Genomic DNA, 16,797 nt, shown 5'->3' on the forward strand with positions numbered 1-16,797 from the left:
TTCCTCTTTCCTGGGTGTCAAGTACAAGCTTAGAGCAACTTCCACCCCAGGACGGAGGCCCTGTGTTATAAGCTACTGGAAAGCGAGTATCTGCTATGGCACCCCATATACTCACTTTTCTTGAAGCGTCTGTGGCTTCTGGGGCTTAGCGCTCACCCAAATTGAGGGCTGCACTTAAAATCTTATCTCCACATAAAGAACCAAAGGCCTCTGTTCTTCTCTATACTTTATTTGCTCTTTGTTTGGGATGCAGTTACAAATACAATTTTATTAAATTATCTTTTCAATGGAAAAATCTAGTTTTACTTTTAATGTTCACTCCCCTCTCCCATAAAGAAAAAGCACAGATGGAGCCTTTTTAAAAAGATGCAGCATCTCTCCTTTCCACAGAGAGAAGGTGCACAATTCTGGAGCTTGAGGATGGTGTGTGAGCAAAGGTAGCACTATCCTGGCCTTCAACTGTGAGTGGAAATTAAAGTGGCAGACTTGGGGCGTCAGGCAGCAGGTCCCCCTGCAATACTAGGAAAGTGTCTCCCCATGTAGATACCAGTGCTGAAGGCAGGCAAGGTTTCATCTAAGGTTTGGTCCACTTCCAGGATTCCCTAACATAGAAGAGTGGCCTGAGATGCTACAGAAGGTAAGGGCTTCTATTGTTTGGGAGGAAAAAGAGAAATCTTCCCATTTTTCTGGGATGTCTACATTCTGGAAAATACCCACCAAAGGAGGTCAGTGTCCTGCCACCACCCCATCACAAGAGTACATGGTGGTTCTCTCAAGAGTGTGTATGCGAGTATGTGTGTGCATGCAGGAGTGGGTCATAATCTAGGTCTCTGGGTCAGAGGTAGGATTCTCAGGGGCTCTTAAGCCCCAGTCTTTTGTTCGAAACTGGTGACACCACCAGAAAGGCAATTTCAGTGGAAAGCTCCCTTTGGCAGTACACAGTCCCCAGAGCAGAGGCCAGGCCCCTAACAAAACTATGCTGAGCCACTCTGCCTTCTGGTTGGAGAAGATGGAGAGGACACTGCTGGGTTAGGGAGGGGTAGGGCGAGGAGGAACATTCTTCCCGTTAATCCAGAAGAACTCAGGGAACACCTGAGTTCCAGGAGATTTTGCAAAACCGGTATGGAAGCAGGCTGAGGATGCAGGAGTGGGGAGGGTGACGATGAGATTTGGCTCTGGGCTGGAGTGGGGAGAATAGGGACAAATGTTCTGGGGCGGGAGGAAGGATCCCAGGCCTGTTGTCTTTTCTCCTGGGCATAGGGCCACTACAATGCAGGGCTTCACGAGTTGCAGCTTCCATTTGGAAGCCCATTTGATGGTGTGTGTGTGTGGGGGGGGGGGGGGCGGAGTAGGCTCTGGCCTTGAAGTCCCTGATAATTAGGATCTCTATGCCTGTGAGAAGTCCGCACTGAAATGGAAACTGAGCCTGCTGGCTATTGGCAGATTCTCCACAGTCCTAGATACATCTCAAAATGAGCCGGGGTGTGTATGCCGCATGCACAGATGGAGAAACTGAGGGCGGTAGAGGAAGAAGGGCTTGTTCCAAGTTGCAACGCAAAATCACGCCAGAGCCAAGGCTGTGGACCTTCATCAAACGTGGGATGACAGAGACTGAACTGGAAGGAAAGGAGCTTGAATCAGCCTGCGAAAGAAAAAGCATTCAGATGCCTCAGTGTTAGCTACTCCCCACATTTTGCTCACGAGGAGTGGGTCGGGTCCAGGAGGTTTTTCCTAGGTGCCTCCTAGAGGCCTGCACCACACCCCTCCGCTGGGGCACATAGGTGGGGAGAAGGGCCTTCCTAACCAAGGCTTGGCCAGACGGTCTGAGGCTTCCTGGGGAGGAAAGGGGTGGTGTGGCTCTGTTCGAGGCCCCACAACCTCCTGTCCTCACCGGAAGGGAAGACAAGTGATCTTGGAGTCCTCCCAACACCTTTTCTGGCGTAGGTTGGGGTGGGGGGAGAGGACAGAGGTGTAAATCCCACCGAGCCCCCAGAGCCCGGAGCCCTGCAGTCCTGAGGTTCCGGGTGAGGGAGGGAGGGCGGAGACGGGACTGTGCGGTAGGAAGTTTACAGAACTGCTCTCTGCACGCGGGGTTCCTCTGCTGCTTCCCTAACTTGCTGATTTTCAAAGAGAAAAGTGAGCCGGAGAAGAGAGGAGCTTCATCCCCCGTGCCATGGGTCCTTGCAGCCCATCACCAGCGCTATTGTTCTGGCAACACCCGCAGCCAGTCACACAAACTAAAGGTGGCTCCTTGGATCACCCCCACAGATCCTTTAGAAAGACCCTTCTCCACAAAGGGAAGTCCAACGGGAAGCAATTATTTGGATAATTCCCCACAATCATCCCTGCTTGCAGGCCTCTGATCAAAACTATCTCTACTGAACAAGTCAACCGAATGATTAGCCTCTTTATCCTTCCATGTAGACGCGCCCCAGCCTCCTTCCCCCGCCTCCACCAGAGATGCACAGAGATGGGCCCGGTGGCTTGGTCCTCATTCTCCGCTCAGCCGCGTCCCAAGGCGTCTCAAAGCTGGACCTGGCTGCGGCCTGAAAGCGCCAGGGCCGAGGCCCAGGAAGGGCGCCTGGGTGGGCGCTGTCCAAGCGGCCAAGCGACCGCTGCAAGCGCCTCCCCCTCCCTCGCGGCGCCAGCACGCGGCCCCGCCGGGCTCCGCTCCCAGTCGCCTGCCACCGGCCCGCCGGGCACACGCCTGGGGCGGGATGGAAGCTGCGCCAAGGCCGCCGAGGTGCCTGCGGCGGCGCCGACCAACCAGAAAAGCTCCTCCGGCCCCTCAACCTCCACCACCCCCATCTCTTTTCTCGGATTCACCCTAGGAATAGCCCAGAGGGCTCCCCTCTTAGGCATCCCCCAGCTGGTCCGGAAATAATCCTTGGGGAGGGGGGGGCGACGCTAGAGGCAACTGAGGTCATCCTGGGGGGTATCACTGCCCTCCAGCTACCTAAAGCGCTGATCACAATCACCCCTCAGTGACATCACCTCCCTACATTTGCTCAGCCAAGGGGAGCAAATCCTAGTTTCCACACCTGGATGGGACATTAGAGACCATCTCATTCAAACTTCTATTGCTGCAGATGAGGAAACTGAGGCTCGGAGAGGATGCCGCTTATCAAGGGCCACAGAGCTAGCGAGACCCAGTCTCCACAGTACTTTTATTTACAAGTCCAGTAATAATTTAATTATTAGTCCAGTAATTCCCATGGAGTTCTCCTCTCCCCATCTTACTATTCCAATCGCACATCTGCTTCAGCACCCTCAAACAGTGAAGACCCCCAAGAGAATGACAGTAAATAGGAGAAGAAAGCAGGAAAAATAGAGCCCCACTGTCCCCAACCCGCACACCGCCCTTTGGCACTTTTTTGGCTCAAACACTTCTCTGGGCTTTGCTCCACGTTCTCAGGAGAATCCCGAGGCCCTTCACCCCAAACCCTTTACCCCAGACACCCCCAACTCCCAGGGCCACTGGCCACTCCCGCGACGCCGGCCCCCCCTTTCTAGAGCCACCCCCGGCTGCAGCCCGCCCTGAGCGCGCCGCCTGTTTATTCAGCCTGGAGTCCGGCACGCGCCAGGCGCACGCACTGCAACAACAAACCCGGCTGAATGGAGAGTTTGCAAGGAGCGGGCGCAAGGAATGGGCGGGGGGAGGGGGGAGGAGGAGGGAGAGTTTAGGGAGTGGGTGGGAGGAGGAGGTGCGAGGAGGAGGGAGCGGGGGCCGCAGCCGCCCGCTGCAGCAGCGGGGAGTGGGGGGCGAGGCGGGGCCAGGGCTGCGCTTGGGGCTGGGTGTCCCATTGAAAAGGCGGCCGCACTCCAGCCGCCCAGCACTCTCTCACTTCTGGCCAGGGAACGTGGAAGGCGCACCGACAGGGGAGCGGCCAGGGAGGGCGAGTTAAAGAAGGAAAAGAGAAAGGAAGGGAGTTAACAAAATAATAAAAACAGCCCGAGCCACGGCTGGAGAGACCGAAAGCCGGCGCAAGAGAGCGCAGCCCTAGGGGGCGAGGAGCGGGAGACTCAGCAGGGCGTGCTCGCCACTGACTTTTGCTGCTGCTGCTGCTGCTGCTGCTGCTTCTTCCTTTTTTTTTTTTAAACAAGAAGGCGCTAGCGGCAGCCTCACACGCGAGCGCCACGCGAGGCTCCTGAAGCCAACCCGCGAAGGGAGGAGGGGAGGGAGGAGGAGGAGTGGAGGGAGGAGGAAAAGCGTTTGCACCTTCTTCTGCTCCCACCCTAAGAAGTCTCCGGGGATTTTGTGTTTTTCTAACTTCCCTCCGGCCTCACTGTTCAGCTCTCCCCTTCTTCCCCTCTCGGTTCGCGCACCCGAGTCCTGCCCGCGTGCCCCCGCGCGCCCGCACCTCGCGGCCTCGCTTCTCCCCTTGCGCGACTCCTCGGCGGCCGCTGCGCATGGAGAGCCCTGCCAAGATGGAGAGCGGCGGCGCCGGCCCGCAGCCGCAGCCGCAGCCGCAGCCCCAGCCGCAGCCGCAGCCCCAGCCGCAGCCCTTCCTGCCGCCCGCAGCCTGCTTCTTCGCCACGGCGGCGGCGGCGGCGGCGCAGAGCGCGCAGCAGCAGCCGCAGCCGCAGCCGCAGCCGCAGCCGCAGCAGGCGCCGCAGCTGAGCCCGGCGGCGGACGGCCAGCCCTCAGGGGGCGGTCACAAGTCAGCGTCCAAGCAAGTGAAGCGACAGCGCTCGTCCTCGCCCGAACTGATGCGCTGCAAACGGCGCCTCAACTTCAGCGGCTTCGGCTACAGCCTGCCGCAGCAGCAGCCGGCCGCCGTGGCGCGCCGCAACGAGCGCGAGCGCAACCGCGTCAAGCTGGTCAACCTGGGCTTCGCCACCCTGCGGGAGCACGTCCCCAACGGCGCGGCCAACAAGAAGATGAGCAAGGTGGAGACGCTGCGCTCGGCGGTCGAGTACATACGCGCGCTGCAGCAGCTGCTGGACGAACACGACGCGGTGAGCGCCGCCTTCCAGGCGGGCGTCCTGTCGCCCACCATCTCCCCCAACTACTCCAACGACTTGAACTCCATGGCCGGCTCGCCGGTCTCCTCCTACTCGTCCGACGAGGGCTCCTACGACCCCCTGAGCCCCGAGGAGCAGGAGCTGCTCGACTTCACCAACTGGTTCTGAGGGGCTCGGCCTGGCCAGGCCCTGGTGCCAACGGACTTTGGAAGCAGGTAGGTGGCATTTGGGAGCGGACGGGACAGATTTCCTTTCCTACACCTTTTTCCCTCCGTCTTAGTGTCTGTAGGAGGGGGTGTCTCCACGGAGACTCTCGGGCCCAATTAAAGAATCTGTTAAACTTTGTCGACTTCAGATTCTGGTGTGTTAGTTTCAGTGTTGGCCTCTGAGCGGGCTCTGCCCAGTTCTCCAAGACCTCAGGGTGGGGTGAGGTGGGGAGATGCTCCGACCTGTCAGAAGAGGTGCTCTACCTGACAGATCCTCTCCCAGACCTCCACTCCCCCCCCTCCACCACCAAGTTCACACTAACCTCTCCCCTTCTTCTTAAGTTACAGGGGGACCGCACAACCTGCATCTTTCATGCTTTCTTGTCAGTGATGTCAGAAGGGAGAAAAAAAGAAAAAGAAGAAAAGAAGGAAAAACAATAAAATAACATCAGGCAACCGACCCCAAGACCAACTAAGCATTGCCTGCCTGAGAAGCAAGGCTCTGGCAAAACAGGGATGCGCTCAGAACTGTATCTTTGCACTCCAATTGTCGCCGGAGCTCTGAAGGGTGACTAGGACCGGAGTCAACGCGCAGAATGCAGCTTGTGTGCAAAGGCACTGGGCTCCCGGCAGAAGGGAGCAGCAGAGCCCTATAGAAACTCCCACCCACCAGTAACAGGCAGAACCACCGAAAGCACTCGCTAGGATGCCTTCACCTCCCTGCCCTCTGTGAAAGCGCAGTTCTTAGCCCTATAGAAATGGGTTGGTGTCTCTCTTCGAAGCATCCCCCATCCTATCCCTATAAGCTGTGGACATCTGTCTGCAGTGAAATTATGCTCTACTCAGTCCTTTGAAACTCCGATCCTCGGCGGGGGCGGGGGGAGGGGGGCTCCCTACATCCCCATTTCCTCACATCATCTTTTCTACCATTTTCATCATAGAATGCTTCCAATCTTTTGTGAATTTTTTTATTATAAGAAAAATCTATTTGTATCTATCCTAACCAGTTTGGGGATATATTAAGATATTTTTGTACATAAGAGAGAAAGAGAAAAAATTTATAGAGTTTTGTACAAATGGTTTAAAATGTGTATATCTTGATACTTTAACATGTAATGCTATTACCTCTGCATATTTTAGATGTGTAGTTCACGTTACAACTGCCATTTCTCCTATGTGGTTTTGTAAAGAACTCTCCTCATAGGTGAGATCAAAAGGCCACCAGATGTACTTCAGCACCAATGTGTCTTACTTTATAGAAACTTTGTTAATGTATTAATGATGTTATTAAATACTGTTCAAGAAGAACAAAGTTTATGCAGCTACTGTCCAAACGTCAAGTGTGGCAGCCAGTTGGTTTTGATAGGTTGCCTTTTGGGAAATTTCTATCACTGCCTTTTTTTTCTTACTGTTTTATTACAAACTTACAAGAAACGTGTATAACCCTGTTTTATACAAACTAGTTTCGTAATAAAACTTTTTTCTTTTTTATAAATGAAAATTATCAGCTGCCTCCAAGTTTTCCTTGACTCCACAGTCCCTGTCCAAGTTTCAAAATGTCAAAGGGAAGGAGTGGGTAGGGGAAAAGAGGGTGGTGTGAAACACGCTAAGTTGGCAGAAATGACAAACGTAAGTGCTACAACCAGAGGTGACACTATGATAAATGTAAAGGAAAAAGATGTCTATAAGCAAAGGTCACTTTCTTCCTCTTTTATGCTGCAAACATACACATACACCTAAAGAACAGGTGATGAAGAATGGCTGCTACATCTTTTGATGAGATGATTATATGGATTTAAAATCCACCCCCCCCCAAAAAAAATAAACTGGGAAGAGAGGGTCCTCACCTTACTTTCTAACCCTTATCCCCATTCCCCCATTCGGAGTTTCTCATCGTGAAAGTGGAAAGGCCGCATGAGATAATGGGCATGAGGGGTGGGTGGAAGGCTGGTGGTACCAGACCTCGGGCTGGGGGAGGTAGCCTTCACAGTACTTGCTCCCAGGGGCGGGCGTGCTCTTCCTTCACTTTTAGGCACATATTTTCTATTCCTTTGCCCCACTCCACACACTTTCCATATTGATTTTAAGTAAAGGACGCATATGATATGAATTCCCTGCAGGAGGAGTTAGATTTAAATGAATAAAAGCTTAGAAATGTGTGGTCGCTTTGAGACACTGGCCTATCTAAGCTTGTGACTCTATCCGAATAGCGTGAGCTGCGTGTAAAAGTACCCAATTACCAAGATTCAAAAAGAAATTGGTGGGTTTTTGGCTGGCTTGCTTCTTGTCAGTTAGCAAGGACGTGATCAGAATCCTACCCCTTCTCTCGCAGGCTCCTCACTCGCCGCCTGCATTACTTGCAGATTCAGTTTGCGTGTCTCCAGCCAAGCGGAAAGCCTAGCGCAAAATGCATCTTACAAAACCCAACAAAGAACGGAGAGCCAGCACGTCTTCCAGAGTTAAAAATCTAGTCTGTGTTGGTACATCTATACCATTTAGTGGCACAGAATAATCATTTTTTAAAGCCGCGATGCACGGAGCACGCCACAGTGTCTGATGTCATTTTGCTAAATGACCCTCTATAGAATGCACATTGAAGCTTCAGTCCCTTTCAAAGAGATGAGCGTAATTAAGGGGAAAAAAAATCAGTAAATTCCTCATCGCCATAAATAATCAGACTTTCTGCCAGCAGTGGGCCAATTTAGAGCTTACTTGAGGGAAGTAATGCTTTTGTGATGCCTGCTTTTATTTTTATCTTCTCATTTGGAGAACCAGAGCTGGGGTACCCCCCATTTCTTTTAATTTAGCTCCTTTGCAAGTTTCCAGATAAGGTATGCAAAGAAAGTGTAGCAAGTCATTTATGGCTATGAATATAACATTAGGATAATGTTTCAGCCCCCACAAAGGGGATTTTCCCTCTCTTCTCCTCGTGAAGACAGGTGTTCTTTTAGTCACTTCTGAATGGGAAATACCCAGTCTCGTTAAACTCGAGGCAAAGTTAGCCGTTGTTTGCCACAATGCGAAGGCAAACTCTAAAAATTCACAAAAACACACAATTTTGCCGAAGCTAGGAAAGGGCAAAGCAGGGATTGGGCAAAATCTCATTACATCTGCTCTAATCGCTTAGCAACACAAAGCCTGGGCTTGTGCGGGGAAGGGAAGCCATTCACTGCGCTCTGACAGGCCGCATTCAGCCGGCATTAGTCAGCTCCATAAATCACCGCTGCCCATTGGCTGCGCGGCGGGCTTTGCAGTGGCCCTGGGCTGTCAGCGAAATACAAAATGTAGACCCCAGCGGCCAGCAATCGTGGCCTCTCCCCCGTCCTGGCCCCCGCCTCACTTTTTTTTTTTTTTTTTTGGAGGGGGTACTGTTGAGGAAAAGTGCCTTGACTTTATTGACTGAGAAATCTTACCTATTCAAACAATGGCCCGGAGACCACCGAGTGAAGGCTGGAGACATGCCTGAAGTCCAGGACCAGGAGTGGGCAGTGAGGGAGAGAGAGCGAGAAAGCCGACCTGACCTGCCGCTGCCTGCCGCGCTGTTGGATGTGAGCCTTACCAGTCTGAGCTGGAGCTGCTGGGACGCACGTTGCACCCCTTTGACAAAGCCTTTTAAAATTTCTAAATTGGAAGTAGGAGTGTGTGTCTGGAGAAAACTCAATCTCAAGTTCCCGTCAGGCAGGCCCACCAAGGAAGAGAGAAGAAGCAGGTCTGCTCTCTGCAGAGAGCATCAAAGAGTAGGACTGAGATGTAGTCAGAAGAAGGGGGTGGGATGTGCATCCCCACCTGGCTCTCCTTGCGGGGCTGGGGTGCTAGAACACAGAAGCCACAGCCATTCCGTTCCATCCCAGCTTCAGTGTTCCTGCCTGTTCCAGGGGGTTGATGGTTGCCCCAGCCCCATGAGGAAAAAATGTAAAGCAGTTAACACTCGCTGGGTAGGGGAGATGGTACAGCTCTATGTAAATGTGAGTGCCTGTTGTTGTTCTTCTTGACTTCCAGCCTTGTCTCATTTTCACAGGATCAGTCTGCTCATGCATCTATATCGCAGCCTGGATTTGAGGCTTACCTGTAAACCACATAGGAAGAAGTCTGGTGGTACATGTGGAGTTAAGTCAGTCTTCACTGGTTAGGTCAGGTGACCTCACTTCAAATGCCACCTCCTCCAAGGAGTTTCCCTGAATGCTCTATGTAAAGCAGCTCTCCACTGGCCACAGGCACTCACTCCTCTATCCATTAGGCTGTTTCTCCTTCCTGGCAGTATAACTACTGTGTGAAAACACTGTATTTTTTTGTTTATATGATTGCTGTCACTTGCCTACTGCTAGATTATAAATAAACTCCAGGAGGACAGGGACCACTCCTGTCTTGCTCCTGTCTTGTGCACAGGCATCTCACTGCCCCTGGGGAGACAGGTATTTACTGACCAAATGGACCGTCTGCCCTGTTGGATTGATAACTGTGCTTCTTTCCTCCTCCAGGTCTACCTTCTCTGCTCTGCTTTGTGTTTTAGGAGGCTGGTTGTTATGGACCTCACCACTAGGGCTCCCTTGCCCTCTGGCTTTCTATTGGGTTGGAGCAGTGGCAGGCACCAAAAGGAGAAGGAGAGGTAGTAGGGCCATAGGTTGGGTCCTTGATAGCCCTGCTCCTCACTGCTTGGGCTCAGTTGCTTTGGCAGTGACTCTGCTCACAGCTCTTGTCAAGAGGCCTCACTCCCACAACAACAGATGTTGCTAAGATGTAGTAACGGCTTCCTCCTCTTGCTCCTCAGGCACAGAGATGGTAATGGCTCCCCCTTGTTAGTAGTCTTAGGGTGCTGCACCATTTTGCTTCCCCTAGTCCCATCCCTCTCTCCTCTCCCAGTAAACTCTTCATTGACCCTTTCAAGTGTGCCATCCGATCCTGTTGACCTTGGCTGCTACATGGACTGTTCTCCCACAGGATCTCAAGGATGTAGTAGTTTGGCATAAGATTTCCAGGGGCTCATAGGGCTATTTTATTTGTAAGAAATTAATTAGAGTGGAGGCAAACGTAGCTCTGTTCTAAACCTAACTTTGTAAAATCACGTCATCTTTTTGAGCTAGGAATGGCTTACCCGAACGTTCGCAAAAAAAAAAAAAAAAAAAAAAAAATCCATTATAGTGTCCTCTTCCGGAAAATGAGGATGATACCTTTCCTTAAGAATCAGAAAACGAAAAGGCTTTGGAGCTGGCAATGCAAAAAATTTCAGTGCAAGAGATGACAGCTTCTCATGATCTCTCTGAACCAGGTAGAAAGTGGTGCCGGCGGCTTGGTACCAAGACCAACAAAAACTATGCCTCGGTGGGGAAGCCCTCATTCATTCACTCAGCCATTTACGTACTCACGTAGAAACGGAGGAACAAGTTACTAAATTGAGTCAACATTTCTAGGACTCGTTTTATTTTATATCTTCCAGAGTGAGCTCTCCGAGCAGCTTGTTTTACTGCAATATCTTTTAAAACACTACGGATGTGTCGCTGATACATTGAATATCCTTAACCCTATTTTCCCTTTTCCTATTGTTGAGAAGCCTCTGAACTTTTTTCTCCCTCCTTCCACTCCTGGGCCAAGAAATGGTTCATTTTCGGATTCCCCCAGAAACTCCAGGGTATCAGAGTCAAGGGTAGGGAAGCGGATTGGCGGACACTAAGGTTGTCTCCAGGCGGCGCAGGCGAAGGGCTGGGCTCTAAGGCAGGTCGAAGTTATATTCCTTCGTCCTTTGTATGCAAGATTAGGTTGTTACAAAAGAGGGTGTGTAGGTTAATGGCAGGAAGCGAGTTGCAGCGCAGAGCGCGGGCCCCGAGCGCGTGTCAGGTTTAATGATTTATTCAAGCTGCAGCGCATCCGGGCGTTGATTGGCTGCAGGCATGCGTCCGCTGTCAGCTGCGCGCGCCGGCCTCGCCCCGCTACCTGACGGCAGGGGTGGGGTGGGGGGGCGGGGCGCTGGAGGGGAGAGGGGCTCGGGCGCAGCCGGAGCCCGGAGGTGTGAACCGGGTGTACCCGGCAGGAGGTGGGAGAGAGGAGAGGAGAGAGATGGAGGGGGTCAGAGAAGAACCGGGGCAAGAGGGATGGGGATGGGAGAGAGAGAGGGAAGGATGGGGATGGGAGGGAGGGAGGGATGGGGATGGGAGGGAGAGAGGGGGAGAGGGGATGCGGAAGAGAGGAGGAAGAAACACTCGAAAATAAAGTCCGGGGTAGAGAAGGCAGGAGAGAGTGGGGGGAAAGGGAGAAAACAGCCGAGGGGGAAAAGCAGAGGGAGAAAGAGACAAAGAAGGAGAAGAGGGAAGAATGAATGGGAGAACGGAGGGAGGTCGGAGAGGGGAGTGGGACGCGCTCCCGGAACGCCCGACGTGCGCCCCCCTCCAGGCAGCCTGCGGGCGGTCGCTCACAAAGCCGCCTTTGATGCGCCAGCGACCCGGGCTATTTTGGGAAAGAGATGGGGGGAAGAGGCGCCAACCCACACTCCTTGAAGGGAGTCACTTTCTGCAAAGTGCGCTGGAAAGGACTGGGCCCTGGTCCGGGCAGTCAGGGCAGGAAGTGGATGCCGGGGACAAAAGCTCGGCACCTGCCAAAAGCGAGAGCCCTTGGAGAGCACCTCCCCCCGCTCCCCCCTCCCCGCGCCCGGCTACCCTGCGGCGGGCCGCGCGCTACCCCTGCCCGGCCGCCGACCCGCCCCACCGCCGCCCCCCCCCACCCCGCCCGCCCTGCCAGGGCCGCGGTGCCCGGAGCGCTCTGCCGGCCTTTCTCTGGGTCTCCCCCGGGTCATGGAGTCACTTTCTCCTTCTCTCTCACTTCCCTTTCTCCCTTTATGTCTTCCTCTTCCCCCCGCCTTCCGCACTCGCTCTTTGCCCTTCTCGTTATTTACAGTTAGCGGCAACACCCAGACACTTCCAGACTGGAGCCCGACTGAAGTCCAGAAGCCCCGTGGAAGGAGAGAATGGAGTGTGGAGAAGAGCGAAAGAAAAATATTTGGGGGAAAGGGAGTGTGGCATTTGAAAACCCAATGAGAAAACCAGCCCAGTGGGTGCATTTTCCCCGGATGAAGTTGTTGAGCCTAGAGTGGGCCATCAGAGTGGCTGCTGGTGCTGGGAAGCTGGAAATCTGTCCATCAGTAATCACCCCTCTCCCAAGACCAAGACAGCAGTGAAGCTGGCTACCCCCTCACCCTCAGCCCTCTCCTCCCACCTCTAGTACACTCAGCCCCGGCCTCCCCCAGCTATCCCTCTTTACTAGGAAAAACAGTCGGTCTCCATTGTCCAGGTGCCAGCAGGGCCTTTGGCAAAAGGGAGGCCGGCCAGCCCTCTGATCAAACTCAAAGGTTAGTTAAAAGACAAAAACAGCTGAAAGTCTTCATGAATAATGCCGGCCACCCCCCCTCAGCCCCCCACCCCCACCCCCACCCCAGCTCAGTGTAGTGCAAGACCCGCTCAATGCCCTACCACTTTGTTATGCTGCTCGCCTAAGTCAGAATTTCACAGAAAGCCAGAGAAGAAAAGCTCCCACAATTAGGGGTCGCCTGTCAGAAAACATTAACGCCTTCCTCTCCAAGCCTGTCAGGCCTACTGCAGATACAAACCGCCATGGCGAATTGGCCCTCCACCCCGTGAAGCACCCGCCAGGCGAAGGAGCAGAGATTTGAAAGCCCGGGCTGAAGGAGCCCGCCTAACCATGGTTTCTGCGGTGTCAGGGTGTGCAAAGATCCCCCAGCTGCTTCTTTCTAAGAGACACCCAAGATGCCTGGGAGAGAGCATGAGGGATGAGGCGGTTGGGCATATGGACAGCCCGCCCAGACCAGGGCAAGTGTAGGAGGGCCTCTTTCCTGCAATGGCCACAGTTTAAAATGTACACACATAGCTGCAGCCTCCTCTCCGCTGATGCAGCATTTCCCAAGCGCCAGGCATCTTATTTGTTCATAGTCAGAGCAAGCCTATAAGGTGGTGTGTTATTATTTTCACCATGTAGATGGAGAAAGAAAATGAAGGGCTCAAAAAAAGCTATATGACTTCTCCACGCTCCTAAGAGCTAGGTGGTGGCAGAGTCAGGATTAGAATTTGTTTTGCCTGACTTCAATATTTGTGTTCTTGCAACAGTAATCTACCTCCTAGTTTTTCCAAGATGATCCAGAGACCAACTTGGTTTGTCTGCTTTTGAAAACATGACCCATATCCAAGATGTTATTTGCCGTCTTTCTCCCATCACCAAGAATATTTCCTGCATCTAGAACAGCATCTGGCGCATGCTTGACACTAAAATCTTGTGGAAGGAAGGAAAGAAGGAAGAAAGGAGGGGTTCCTTGGAATGGTCCTTTTGATTTTCTTTGATCATAATTTTGTTTCGAAAGATATTTGATTTGGGACATCGAGAAATCTGGTTGGGAATTTCTGTAGGTCATCGATTAACTAGGGCATTAAATCTTTGTTTCCTTACTGCATACATGGAGCTACTAATGTTTCTCCATGAGGGGAATTAGAAAGATAGAATATGTGTAAAAGGAAAAGTGTCTAGCATGATATCTAGCAGCATAGTAGGTTGCTCAAGAAAATTCACTGGAGGGGCAACGGGGTGGTGCGGTCCGTTAAGTGACTGACTCTTAGTTTTGGCTCAGGTCATGATCTCAGTGTCCTGGGAGGGAGCTTCATGTTGAGCCCCATGTCAGGCACTGCCCTGGGCATGGAACCTGCTTAGGGTTCTCTCCTTTTCCCTCTGTTCCTCCCCACCTCTCTTAAAAAAAGAAAAGAAAGAAAGAAAGAAAGAAAGAAAGAAAGAAAGAAAGAAAGAAAGAAAGAAAAAGAAAGAAGAACATACACATGAAAATTAAATAGTATTGATTCTTTTATGTTTTTTTGTCCCAGAAAAAAATATATGTCACAGGTGCATTTACATCCATGAAACAAAAATGATCTATGGATGCAGTGATGATTGTAGCTAAATCTTCAGCCAGTTTTGTATTTTGTTGTTCTGTGGTGTCCGCAGCCCAAGAATGGATGAGCTAATAAAGCAGAATCTGTGCTGGTGGGTCCCAGGGAGACAGATGAGTTTCAGGGCCTAGAAGAAGGAAGCAGTCACCCTCCAGTCAGGGCAGAGGGTTTTGCTATGGCTTACTGCTCCCTGGTGAGGCAGGCAAGAAAGGAATCTCCACAAAGTGATGGCTTTGCTAGGGAGAAAGTGAGCACTAGAGTTAGAACGTGCCCTTTTGCTTTCCTCCTAGGAGCCTTGTCCTCTCAGCAGTTGAGGTTGATTCAGAACTTTGGCCTCTTCTCCAAGCCGTAGAAGGAAGATTTTCAGGAAATCACTCATAGAGATTCAAGGGGTGGCCATCACTCCCATGGCATCTGTCATCACTGGGCGATGACTTAAATTTGCTTTGGCTCCCAAACCTCTGGGGTTGCTGTCACCCCATTGTTGTAATTCCACCCCCCAATCAGCTCTTCCAAGTTCCTAAACATCAATTTAACAAAAGAAAGAGAGAGAGAAAGGGAAGAAGGAGGAAGAGGGGAAGAAAAAGAAGGAAAGAAGGGAGGAAAGAAAAAGGAAAGAAACAGGAAAAGAAACAAAGCTTCAGTTTATAATTGTAAGAATGCTTAATAATTCTGCAATAGTTGGTCAACTTCTCCATTGTTGTTTTCCACTGATTCCTTGCGGGGACGGTTTGGTTTGCAGAGAACAGCATGCTCTTCATATCTTTTGTCTTCCCACATTTTTTTTTTCTCGTTCTCTGAACAACCTTCTTTGAGTCTTCCAGGAGACAGAGCCTGTCCTTGATAAATAATCATTATCTCATGGAGCGCCCGCTGAAATAATGGAGGAGTGTAAGCATGAGGTCTACTTGGAGCATATTTAATGAAAATGGGACATTGCCTGCAGGTGTTCAGAGTGCAGTCATATTTGAAGCACAGACCCCGCTTAGGAGCACCTCCCACAAGCACATGATAAAGTGAGGCCTGTAGTTTACCTGACTACAGTGGTGCAGCCAGTGGTGGTTTATAGAAACCAATGATGAGATCCTTGCTGTGAAAAAACAGAATAAGCAAACATTGCAGCCCCAGGAAGGGGCTGGACCAATCCAGTTTCAGCCTTCAAACAGTCCATAGCGTCTCTCCGCTTTCCAAGAGGATGGAAGCAAGCCTTGGAGAGAACAAAGCGCCCGCCTTGGGCATCTTCTTTCCCCAAACGGTCCTTCCCTATTGCAGAGGCCAAGAAGCCTGCTTTGCGTACACCTCCCCACCTCTAGGAATATTACCCAGCTTCACCGGGACACACAGAAGAGGCCATTTACTTTGCAGCATCTAAAGAGGGTAAACTTTTTAGCTGATAGCTCATTTGTCACTGGAGATCCTTTACAGATGAAAACAGACATGCTGATTCTGATTGTTGGTGCTTTTCCTAAGGAAGGAAAAAAATCAGATATGCTCAAAAGACCTATAGCAGAGCATGTGGTAGTTGTAGTAGTGTTTTTTATAGTTTCGAAAATATAAAACAACCTGTAACTCTAATGCTGGAGTTCTTGGTTCAAATAATATCGGCAGGATTATATGGGGCGTGTTGTATAGAATTGGAAATGGTGATGTCTATTTACGGAAATTTATGTAGCTTTATAGATCTGTGATATAATAACAATCTTTCCACTGTTTCACTGATAAGTGAAAACAATAGCCATCACCTATAATTATATTGACGAGAGAAAAACTGTCAATGTACAATTACCTTTTTTTTTTTTACAAAATGGCATCATATAATTCACTTTTCTACTTAAAATATGAAGGTGAATCAGTTTAGTTATTAATTCAACAAACATTTTCCCAAGCCCTATTCTAGACCCTCAGGATGCCGTAACAAGAGTCTAATACGAGCCCAGCCTTTACAGTTTGTGGGGTAAGAAAGACAATAAAAAATCATGTGGTTACATGTTTCTGATTCATCATAGTCTTCTATAACAACCAATGATTTCAAGTGTTGATTAAATGTATCATGATATCTTAAACAATCTGTGTATTTTTACGTAGAGATTTTTTGCTAATTTTTTACTAATTATTTTTATTTTTTGCTACATATGAATAAATCCTGTGGTAAGAAATTTTATGACCAAACAACTACACATGATCATGTCCCGAAGATCTATCTTAAAAAAGAGGACAGTTGTGTTACAGGAAATGTGCTTTCTGAAGACTTCTGGCTTCACGTTCCCTGATTGTCTTCAGAAAGGCTGAATCAATTACAATTTCATCAGCAAGAATGAGGAGCACCGACTTCCTCATGGCCTCACGAGGTACTATTATATTTTAAACAAGCAAGCAAACAAACTACTTTACTAATCAGTATTTTTTTAAGTGATGCCTTCTTCATTCATCCTGCTTATCTTACGTCACTGGTGACATTCAATCAACTTTTCGTATTTCCTTACAGCAGTGATTCTCATACACCGGACTACATTGTAATGATGCTGCATTAGAATACATAGGGACCTATCTGCCTAAAACACATACTGCTGGGGAGTCTGATTAACTGAGTGGTCCTGATATGAGGCCAGCTTGTGGACAGTGATTGTGATGTCAGCCCATCTGGGGAGAGAAGTCAGCCAACTTTAGAAATGACAACTGTGAATGAGATA

At 50.6% G+C, this 16,797-nt stretch overlaps 1 protein-coding gene and 1 long non-coding RNA gene across 3 annotated transcripts; one reads left to right on the forward strand and one right to left on the reverse strand.

Annotated features, from left to right (window-relative positions):
- Positions 1-211: 211 nt before the first annotated feature.
- Positions 212-3,402, reverse strand: LOC118350809 (uncharacterized). The gene is made up of 2 exons (XR_004805324.2): positions 2,827-3,402; positions 212-1,642 (listed from the first exon to the last, which is right to left on the reverse strand). It is a non-coding gene; the product is annotated as an uncharacterized LOC118350809 (long non-coding RNA).
- Positions 3,403-3,772: 370 nt separating this feature from the next.
- Positions 3,773-6,675, forward strand: ASCL1 (achaete-scute family bHLH transcription factor 1). 2 transcript variants are annotated; one of them, XM_025439223.3, is made up of 2 exons: positions 3,773-5,180; positions 5,514-6,675. In XM_025439223.3, exon 1 carries the CDS (start codon positions 4,411-4,413, stop codon positions 5,131-5,133), a length of 723 nt encoding a protein of 240 aa, XP_025295008.3. In that variant the 5' UTR covers positions 3,773-4,410; the 3' UTR covers positions 5,134-5,180; positions 5,514-6,675. The 2 variants fall into 2 exon arrangements, with proteins under 2 accessions (XP_025295008.3, XP_025295009.3); XM_025439224.3 differs by having other exon boundaries at positions 5,520-6,675.
- The last annotated feature ends 10,122 nt before the right edge of the window (positions 6,676-16,797 follow it).

This window comes from Canis lupus, chromosome 15, assembly GCF_003254725.2.
Source record: "Canis lupus dingo isolate Sandy chromosome 15, ASM325472v2, whole genome shotgun sequence".
In the NCBI taxonomy this organism is placed as follows: domain Eukaryota; kingdom Metazoa; phylum Chordata; class Mammalia; order Carnivora; family Canidae; genus Canis; species Canis lupus.

Bases quoted from the DNA above. Each gene is read 5' to 3' on its own strand.
- ASCL1 (XM_025439223.3), top strand. From the start codon at position 4,411: ATGGAGAGCCCTGCCAAGATGGAGAGCGGCGGCGCCGGCCCGCAGCCG.